Below are 11350 nucleotides of genomic sequence, written 5' to 3'. Positions count from 1 at the left end.
TGGAATATTACATGTGTGCAGCCATCTCAGAAAACGGCGTCCTCACCCATATACCCTGTCTTGGTCCATACAACACACAACATCTGCTGACTTTTTTAGACATTCTTTACAGGGACATAATTCCTGAGAATGAGAGGGGTCTAAATGGAGACCATCTGAACTAGTTGCTACTAGCTGAAGTATGTTGCTGTATGGGATAATGTGCGTTTTCACCACTCAGATCTGGTCAGACAGTGGTTTGCAGCACATGAAAGGATGCTGGTGGAATATCTCCCTCCCTACTCCCCATTCCTGAATCCAATAGAGGAGTTTTTCTCTGCCTGGAGGTGGAAGGTATATGACCGGCATCCACATACCCAAATGGCCTTGCTAGCGGCCATGGATGCAGCATGTGATGACATCACAGCACAGTCCTGCAGAGGGTGGATTCGCCACTCAAGGAGATACTTTCCTCACTGCATTGTCAGGGATGATATTCGCTGTGATGTCGATGAAAATATGTGGCCAGACAGACAGGAACGTCTGGATGTCAATGAATGATTTACAGTACTGTGCATGTTGTATGTTCCAATTCAGTTCCAATATGTACTGCAATATTGTTTACAGTTGTGCACAGCTCTACCCAAAGGGTGTTTCTTATGTTTGTGGTAAATAAGTTTGTATTTTTCTTTTGCACAATGCTGTGAACAAATTAGAATTGCAAAGAGCATATGCAGTAAACATGTGAAACATAACTATTCAGTGTCTTGTACTCATTTACCTCACTAAATACAGTAATGTGTAACCCACTGTAGATTTCATATGGCTGTGCAAATAGTGTACTGAGTACTGTCTTGAGCATGTTCAGGTAGTGTCACCAAGATCTGTCTTTTTTGCATTGGAAAACACTTACAGAGTGAACTGTCATAATGAAAACATGACAAAGCCATTTGACTATCTTGTTCATAAACAATGGTGTCAGGACTTTTCATTTTGATGACACTGACACTTTCATTGACATGAATACTTGCTTTTGAGGAATGAACTATCCATTTTGAGCTAGTGACACGCTTTTGCAGTTTGTACTAATTGTTCTGAGAAATGCACTAACTGTGGTGCAAATGTTAATAGTGATGTGAGAAATGCACCAAAGCGACTGAGAAAAACTGTAAGCAACGCACGCACACATGAGCGAAAGGAGAGACGATACTTCCACCTGTGTTATTGCCAGTTTACTGATGCTCACAATAAGCATAAAGTAATAAAATCTTAACTAGAAGACACACAAATGGATCTGTCCCTCGCATACCGACGAGGCGAGCAGATAGTCAAATGGTGTGTATAATGGCAGGTGTGTTATTTTGACGGTGAAGAAATGAAATAGTCGCCAGGTGGACAGTGACTGCACCATCTATGGAGCTCCACCAGGAGGCAGTATGAAACCACTATCAATCTGACCCTCTGATTTGAACAATAACAGCTAGAATTGCTTAATCTACAAATTTGAGCCCCAGCTATTCGTTTTAAGCATCTGTTCATTATAGCATGACCAAATAAATATGGTTAGGTAAACCATATCTATGAAAAAAAAGGACTTTCCAAACCATGTGAGTCCATTATTCACTCATTTGATTCAATTTATGACAAACTAATGACTTATATCCTGGTGTCAGGCACCAAAATGAGGGACCACATCTCCCCTGTCCTCATCTCCCTTCACTGGCTCCCAGTGAAGAAGAGAGTGAAGTTCAAGATCTGCACCTTTGTCTATAAAGCTCTCAACAGTCTCGCCCCACCCTACATCAAGGACCTCCTGGACCAGTCTTCCACCTCAAGGCCCAGACCCAGGCTCAGGTCCGACGACCAACTCAGCCTGAGGGTCCCACGCACCAACCTCAAGAGGAAGGGTGACCGTGCCTTTGCGGTGATGGCACCGACCCTGTGGAACGCGCTCCCTTCTGACATCAAGTTTGCACCCACTCTGGACACCTTTAGAGCCAAGCTAAAAACCCAGCTCTTTGTCAATGATGTTCCCTAAGTCAAGTCCTTATTTGTTGTGAAATGTATGCCTTGAGATGTATGTTTAAGTCGTCTGTGTCTGATTGCTTTCTGTGTTCCTTGTCTTTGTCTTTATTTGTTCCTTTACCCGGGCTGCGCCCCGGGCCGATGTAAAAGTTGGATGGGGGGCGCATTATAAATAAAATTAACATAACATAACATCCTCATTTCAAGGAATGGCCTAAATCAAGATGGTCCTAAATCAAAAGGTTAACTGCATTTGAAATGAACAGGACAAGGAGGAGAAGAAGGAAGAGGAGGAGGAGAGGACGGGGAAGAGGAAGAAGAAGTGTCAGGAACACAATAGAAATTAGTGAAATGAGAGCAATTGTGATCGACCGTGTTGTCAACCATGAGATGAGCATGAGGGAGACTGGGCAACGGGGTTCAACCAAACCTGAGCCTCTATACTGTTGTATCATCTCTATACCTCTATACTGTTGTATCATCTCTACACCTCTATACTGTTGTATCATCTCTACACCTCTATACTGTTGCATCTATCATCAAGTAATTTTTTACTGGATGATTGATTGAGGTCATATTACTGTACTTTCATAATGAGAAGGATCACTAAAACCATTCAATGTTTTTACAGAACTGCAAGAAAACCAGTATCTGAGATCAACTGTTCACCCGAGAGCAGGAGAGCCACATATGGTCATTGCAAATAACTGCATCACACTCACTCATGGTGTTATCTGCCATTATGTGCAGGACCACATAATGGCAGATGACACCATATTCCACAATGTCAGAGTGAGTCTCTCTGCACTGTCCCGTCTACTGTCGGTCTACTGTCGGCCAGCTGAGACTAATCAGCTAATCATTCCAAGAGTGAAAACAAAACACGGTGCAGCAGCTTTCAGTCACGCTGCCGCATGCTCCTGGAACAATCTCCCTGAAGAAATCAAACAGGCCCAAACCCTTAAAATGTTTTAATCTAAGCTAAAAACCTTCATATTTTGCAGAGTCAACCTCAAATGATTTCAAATGGGTTTTAAATGAGCTCAGTGAGTAATGTCATACACTGATATTACTCCCTGCGTTATTACTGCACATCAAATGCATGGTTTACTTACATTTTTTGGGATCAATCTGGTAAAAGGTGAACTTATTTTAGGGGGGGGGGGCTGTATTCTATAATGTACATTAATATGAATCTATGTCATTCAAACTAGCAACAATGTCAACCTTCATATATATAATAGATAAGACATTGTACTTGGCAATTTAGATTTATGTTTCTAACTTGTGTATCACAGAGAACATCAATGTGACAGTGCATATAAATACATTGCCACTAGGAGGCAGTGTTTCGTATGTTATTTACACAGTTTTTCTTGGGAAACAAAGCCTTGGCTCTTTGTGTTTTCAGTTGTCCGGTTTTAATAAATATTAGCATTTTCCATTTGGCAAGAGAAAGGCAATCCCTAATACACACGCGTTCTCTCCTACTCCCTTTCTCTCTCTCTCTCTCTCTCTCTCTCTCTCTCTCTCTCTCTCTCTCTCTCTCTCTCTCTCTCTCTCTCTCTCTCTCTCTCTCTCACACACACACACACACACACACACACACACACACACACACACACACACACACACACACACACACACACACACACACACACACACACGATCCCCATCTGATGCTGTAAACACAGTTTGTTAAGTTAAACATCAGACTGCTGGGTTTGTGACTAACAATCCCAAGCACACAGATGCAATACCACATGTCTTCCAATACTGTGATTGTATCTACCAAGGATACGCAACAAACAACAAACACCATGCATAAATCAGACCTTATTCTCAAAACCATTCAAACCACTACTGCACTCAAATGTAAAAATCACGTTTTATTTTTTATTAAAATCATATATTTTTAAAAATGTCTTTCATTTCATATAGCTGGGCATTAACGGCAACAACACACTACCAGAGAAACAGCCTCCTCTTCCTCTACCGGCTCTCCATGGACCACGGCGTGGTTTTGAGGGTAAGGGTCTCATTCCAGTGACCGTAGACATGGCCGAAGCCGTCTGCCCTCTTGACCGTGAACTCATAGCACCTCTCAGGCATCAGGTTGCCGATCAGAACAGAGTAGGCGGTACAGGTGACCATTCCCTGTGGGCTCCCTTCCTCTGCGTTGGCTGGCTGCAAGAGCTTGTAGCCGATCTCAAACTGCTCCTGCGGGTCCTGTGGCGCTTGCCCGACGACGAACCAATACAGCTTGGCGCTAGTGCTCAACGCCTCTGACTGGATCTTGTCAAACACCACAGGCTCTTTGACGGTCAGCAACAGCTGATACAGCTGCACGGTGCTATGGCCACAGCCGGGAATGAGCCGGTGCTTGGGGTGCAGCTTGCCAGGCCCCAGCCGGGAGTCAAAGTCCAGCAGGGCCTCGTTGAGCTGGGCCACCTTTCGTCGCAAGGGAGCGTCCTCCGGAGCGAGGGAGAACACGTCCGACTGGTCGCCCGTGGACTCCAGCATGGCCTCCAGCTCCTCCTTGCCTTTACAGATCAGCTCGCAGAGCTCCTCCAAGAGGCTCAGCTGGATCTTCACCTGGCTGGTTGCAAGCTTCTTCATGCGTGCAAGCTTCCCAGGGTCTATGAGTTGAAAGAAGAGGGCGGGGGGCAAGTAGATCTGCTGCTGCGAGAGTAGCTGCAGGAGAGTAGCTGCAGGATCTGGCGGCGGGCGTCCATGAAGGTCGTCCATGAGTGGTTGGACACTTGGGGGTCGTCTCCTTTCTGGCCAGTGCTGCCACAGTGCGTCTTCATGGGGTGCTGCTGCTCACTGATGCCATGGCTTGGGCGGGTCACCTTTCTTCTTCTCATGTTAACTGCAAAGTAACGCAGATACACTATGTTGAAAACCTCTGCATCCATTTTTCAAGCTAACTTTCTCCTCTCAGATAAGCCTGCATTTAATATAATTATAGATTATTATTACTATTATTATTATATATATATATATATATATTTTGTTAATCATCAGTGGCATCACGTGTGTTGGCATGTTTCATTAATAAAACATTGTGCTAGGTGTGGAATGTTGAATGAGTGAAATGTCAGACACACTGAGATCACAAGCCAGATCAAACAGACCAACTCTATAAAATAATAAACTCATAAAATCTCAATAAACGTTGACATATGCAGTCATCAATGCCCCCCAAAATTATATTCCCCCTAAATGTGATACCTTACGGTTTTTGTTCAACATTGTTTAACATGCATGCATAGCTTGTTACCTGTGCTTTCTAGTCCCGTCTGCGTCACGTAAACATTTGACGTATATTTTAAGTATAAACATCTGACAGTATCCACATGTTTTGTTTGTATCTGTTGTCAGATTTACCATGGCTACGAGCTGAAGGGGTGAGGTCATAATCGCATTCTACTGATGATGCATGGTGAACGAGGACAAAAAGGTCTAATTTACACTGGGCATAAACATTCCACATCATATCGGATGTATTTACATACTTCACTGTGCCTTAAAATATTTATATATATATATATATATATATATTTTTTTTTTTAATAAAATGTTCAACAGTTATCAATTCAACTGGCCTTTCCAGAGTCCCAAACTGTACTTTGCGCCTGAAGTCCATCAAATAATACCCTACGTTCTTGAGAATATTATGACTGAAATGTCTCTCTTTCTGGAACAAATTCCGCAAGGATTCAGCATAGAAACTCGAAATGGGAATTCATTCAACAATCTCATGGGGACCAATATACGGCATTCGAAAATATAGCGCATAGTCAAATGGTGTGTATAATGGCAGGTGTGTTATTTTGACGGTGAAGAAATGAAATAGTCGCCAGGTGGACAGTGACTGCACCATCTATGGAGATCCACCAGGAGGCAGTATGAAACCACTATCAATCTGACCCTCTGATTTGAACAATAACAGCTAGAATTGCTTCATCTACAAATTTGAGCCCCAGCTATTCGTTTTAACCCAGGTTGTGTTCCCGGTCAAATCTGACCGAGAGCAACTTTCATCAATCATAAATATTGTGTGTATTGCCTCAAGGCCTTATGATATCCTCCACACTAGGCATTTGAACATATACAATTGCTGACTAACCACTGGCATTGAATTTTGAGGTTTTAGTCAACTTTGTAACATCGGTGGTGTTTCCGGTCAAAAATGACCGCCATAGGAAATTAATGGATAACACAAGTTGTAACAAGCTACAACATTCCAGGATGTATCAGACCTGTTCAAATACCTCATATATAAAGTTTGACACATTTCAAACTAAACAATTAGGTGTTTGTTATGGGAACCCTTCTCTTTCCCGTGCTTATATGCAGGGGTGCACATAACTTTTTGGGGCCAGTGCTCAGAGGAGCACCTAGGGATGCTGCTTGGTGCTCCCCGAGCTCGCGAGTCACGACCCGTCCCACAGGATGGATGAAAAAGGGATACATGGATAACTTATATTAGCAAAACGACATTTATTCATAAATAAAGATGAACGAACAAATGATTGTGTGCAAAACAAAATAAACAAATGCAAAATCAAATGACTGCTCTTTAAGCATGAAAGTCTGTCAGACTCCTTTAAACACAATGAAATCAACTGACATCTCTTTAAGCACTAACTGAATGTCTGTTCTTTAAACACACTGAAATAAACGGACATCTCTTTAAGCACTGCTAAGTTCTGTAAACACTGAAATCAACTTTTCAACAAAAAGTTACAGCCTAAGCATTTATTTATGCTACAAGCTTAATCGTCATCATCACTGCTCTCTTGACTGCTGTAAATGATCACTGTCCTCAATTCCAACCATGGTAGAGGATGTTTTTTTGTGATCAACTTATTTTTTTTTTTTTTTTGGTGCGCAATAGCGCCTTCATGCGGCTGATCTGCCGCGCAGCATGCATTTTGGCGACGCATGCGCACTGGCACACCAGTTATGTGCACCCCTGCTTATATGCCCATCCAGTTATTCAGGTTAACCAATAGTCTATATTGTTTATGTCTCATAACATTTTGCACAGTATATGTTGAGATGTTGAAGAACTGATCCAATGTGTTGTTTGGCAGAGATATATAGAGTTTCAGGGTGTAACTGGCCTTCTTATTTGAAATTCTCAAAAACGGAAATGAAATATTCAATTTCTACTGTGTATTTAGTCACATTACAGTAATTTGGTCATATCTATGTTCATTTTTTAACATCTCACAGGTCTCAGATTTCACCAGGTACCAAATTTAGCAAATGTGAACATGTAGTTTTGGAGATATGAAGCAGTGAATCAGACCGGTCTAATTAGACCGGGAACACCAAGGATGGGGGGGGCAAACATGAACACAACCGGAGGGTTAAGAGGTGATAATAACCACTAATAAGCTGCCAAACCAAAAGGTCTATCATATCAAAACATAATCTAGCAATGTATAGGAATAAAAAAATCACATCTAGAATTTGCCCAGAATTTGGTAATGAAAAATGGTTTGGCCCAAGGACGATTTCGGCGCCAAAGCGAACTTGTCTCGTGACTAGGTCGTGGCCCAGACGCTTGAGTTCATTGACCTCAGAAAGACTCGCGGCTCATTGAGAGAGAAGACGCGGAGAACGACTGTCGCATCTCGTAAGTAGAAAACGAAATATAGCTAATATGCTATAGTTACAGGCTAATATGCTATAGTTATTATACATTATTATGTATTAAACAGGTTAATATGCTATAGTTATTCATTGTACAAGGGCAATGCCCGGCTGTGTTTCACAAAATCTAGTTAGTCAGCTTGTGAGAGCACACAGCTAGCTACTAGCTAATCAGTGGAGGCTGACTTCCGAGGTCATTTTAAGCTAAAGTATTTGGCCAAATGAGCTATTATTTTCAGGGATAATAGCCATGGGCGTTCTAGACGTGTCCTGCAAAGGACAAGTTGATAGGACACTCGTAGCCACTATGGCGAGTGTTTCTTTGACTGAAATGACTGGCGAATTCTCAAAATGGCTTCATGTGATTGGACGAACAAAATGTCAATCTTTCAGTCCTGGACTCAATGCATGGTGAGGCCAGGCCTCCCGTGCCCACCCATTTTCAGTGATTTGGCCAATCACATATTGCCATGAAAAAAATTGCATTACATTGTAGATATCTGTAATGACAAACCCCATACACTTGAATGGCAAAATAAATTTGAATCTTACTAGTCAAAATATAATTACAGATATCTAAAATGTGAGTTTTGATTAGTCAAAATATAATTAAAGATATCTTGAATTTGAGTTTTGACTAGGCAAAATGATGTTGCCGATATCAGTAATGAATATCCATTGTAGCTAATAAATGTTAAAACGGCTTGCCATACTCGTGTAGCTTGTTAGCTAGCTGTAGACATGTGTTAGTGATCCAGTTCTGTACTTACAGAGTAGCTGGCACAATTACAATCAGTTTCAAGTTACTTAAATAGTGCGTTCGTTTCATTTATTACTTAAGTCTGCTTGATTGGCGCACATTGCGGATGACAGAGGCTTATCTACTTATTGTTTTTGGAGCTCCCGCCGTTTCTTTCAGCTACAATGATTCTACTATTTGAAAATCTTTGAAAAGTAAACACGCTAAATTAATAAAAAACACATGTATAATGCTTAATGTATCACAGATCCCCAGGTAGTTATCTCATGCAAAGTATATGCAACCAAATACTAAACATGAAATAGGGGGACTATCATGCATGAGAGTGTTCTTGTTTATAAATGGTTAATACAAATGTCCTCCAATAAAAGCTGACAATCTGTATTTTAACTTCATATTAAAACCTTGTTCTTGCCTTTCTGTTATTTCCCCTTGAAAAATAACAGAAAAAGTAAGGGCAGAGTCTTGATATTAAACTCTGACTTTTCTTTGCTGTTAGTCATGACTCAAGTAATCTCTGAGGTGGTACCTCCACCGGAGGCCCTGGCTCCCTCTGACAGCCCTGTGAATACTCGGGATGAAGCCACTCCTGTCAAACATCGTCACGGGGAGACCAAGATGGAAGTGGGAGGAGCTACTGAGGAGCCTCCTGGAGACTGGTGTGAACCTGTAGAAGATGATGATGATGATGACATCTTGTATGTTGGTATTGTTTATTGTTGGCCGTGTTCATAGTACCAAATATCAATTATGTGACTTCTAAGCCATAGTGTGTATACTGGTCATTCTGTAGCAAATGGTTACTGGATATATTTCCCTATAATCCTCTTTGTAGATAGCCTTTTGATGTCTGTCATATCTGTATCTGTATTTCTGTTATTCCACTATGCTTTTCCTAATGATTCAGTATTCATCTCATGTCAATTTTTTGTTTGTCACGTAGGAAAAGAACAAAACCTGAAGAGGGATGGGAGGAATGGCCAGTACTTGGAGACGGGTGGATGCGCAAAGTGGTCGTTCGTCGCTCAGGTTCCAGTGTCGGCCAGACAGATGTTTATTATATGAGGTAAAAACTTCCTGGCAGACTTTATCTGATATTTTTAGACCAATGTTTAGTGCAGATTTTTCTCACTGATATGATGATCATAATCTCAATCTGAATAGCACAAATGGATACCAAAGGTTTTCCTACAAACTTTTGTCGTTCGCAGTCCGTTGGGGGAGCGTGTGAGAAGTCGAGTAGATCTTTCCAGACACCTGGGAGGAACTCTTGACATCTCAATATTCATGTACAAAGCAGGGCTGTTCGTAGATGGCCAACAGAAACCCATGCGTAAGAGAAGGAAGGTAATGAAAAAGCTTTTTAATGAAAAAAAAACTTTTCTCCCTGATGAATATTTCAGCATATTCTAGACTTCAGCCTATGTAAACTGTAGACGATGAACATTCCCAACATTGCCAATCACTTGTATTTGTCTTCTTTTGTTACAGAATGAACGTGTGGAATCACAGGTAATATTACCCAACCATCAAACTTGCTCCAATCTTTAACCATTAGGAGCTTGAAACATAGTTTTTTGTCAAATTATAAAGTTATTATGGTATCTATCTCTACTGATAGATGGAGTTGTTCTTCAATCATTATCCAACTTCTAAAATATAAATGAATTACATTACATTGCAAACAATGAAGCTAAATGAATAAATACTCGAGAGGCCAGGGAGGGCAGGTAGTTGGCCAACCGTCCGCGGTTTAAAGTCCGCCAGAAACGCCGGTTTTGGGTCAGCAAATGGACCAGCAAATGGTGGGACAATTTCGTGGCAGGGGGTGTGGTTGATGAGGAGTGGAAGTTAAACTTCCGCATGTCCAGGGCATCACTCGTTTCTTTGGCCGAGCTCGGACAGTCGTATTCGTATTAGTATGGGCAGAGATATTTTTGTGGTGTGGACAAAGTAGTTTATTTTTTTTAAATGAGGACGAAAATATCAGCTTAAAAAAATATCCATATAGGTGTGGTCCAGGCCGTCGGTGCATTTGAGCGCATTGCCGCTGCACTGGTTGGCCAAAAGATGTGGCTAATTTATGTTATGTATTTATGTTACTTCAGCCAAAGGCTATTGGGGCCGTAACTTTTTCCTCAGTAGGAATTGGCAGCTTTGTTCATATGTTGTTAAATAAATGATAACAGTAACAATAAAATTGTCATTGTTCTTGGTTCAATTACATCACCTTTATCTCTAGACGTTGCTTGAAAGAACACCAAATATTGATATGTCCTTATTCCTTAAAAAAATAACTAAATATTTCATGGAATGTCCTAATTTTTTTCGCATGACTGTGATATGCCATTTAGTTCACACTTCTATCCAAAGCGACTTACTTTGCAGTGAGTGGATACATCGTCTTTTGATAAAGATTGTATTCTTTTCCTCCTTCCTCATTGTTCATTGTGTCTTTCAGGCCTTGGCTAAAAAACGTAAACGGCGTTCCTGTGGGAAGTGTGATGCTTGTCTCTGTAGGAAGGACTGTGGCACTTGTGATTTCTGCATAGACAAGCCCAAGTTTGGAGGCAGCAATAAGAAGAGACAGAAATGTCGTCTACGTCAGTGTCGGAGACAAGCCAGGGTGAGGGTTGAGAAAGCACCTTTGTTTAAATTATTGTAGTAGAAGTATTTGGTATGATTAAAAAAAAAAAAAACATTTTAGAATTTCCTTGCATGCATTCATATTGATATGTTCATGGTATCTTTGAATTCATGAAATGCCCAACATGTGTAATAATTACATGAACAGCCTCCTAACAAAGTTTCCAACGGCGCTCTTATGTGTATGTATGTGTTTGACAGAGACACTTGTTGCCCTTTCAATTGGGTCAGACTGATGAGTTTGGGACCCAAGAGGGGGGGGTGCAGGATGGC

General features: G+C 41.3%; 1 protein-coding gene across 1 annotated transcript; it reads right to left on the bottom strand.

Moving 5' to 3' along the window:
• Window positions 1–3996: 3996 nt before the first annotated feature.
• LOC308170930 (fibronectin type III domain-containing protein 11-like) lies at window positions 3997–4623 on the bottom strand (the record flags this gene model as incomplete). The annotated part of the gene is made up of 1 exon (XM_080545783.1): window positions 3997–4623. The coding sequence occupies one exon, from the start codon at window positions 4621–4623 to the stop codon at window positions 3997–3999; it is 627 nt and encodes a 208-aa protein (XP_080401909.1).
• Between the last annotated feature and the right edge of the window lie 6727 nt (window positions 4624–11350).

Source organism: Nansenia antarctica, assembly GCF_963989245.1.
Source record: "Nansenia antarctica genome assembly, chromosome: 15".
Classification (NCBI taxonomy): domain Eukaryota; kingdom Metazoa; phylum Chordata; class Actinopteri; order Argentiniformes; family Microstomatidae; genus Nansenia; species Nansenia antarctica.
The sequence above is the reverse complement of the archived record's forward strand: the minus strand, read 5'-3'. Positions and strand labels throughout refer to the sequence as shown.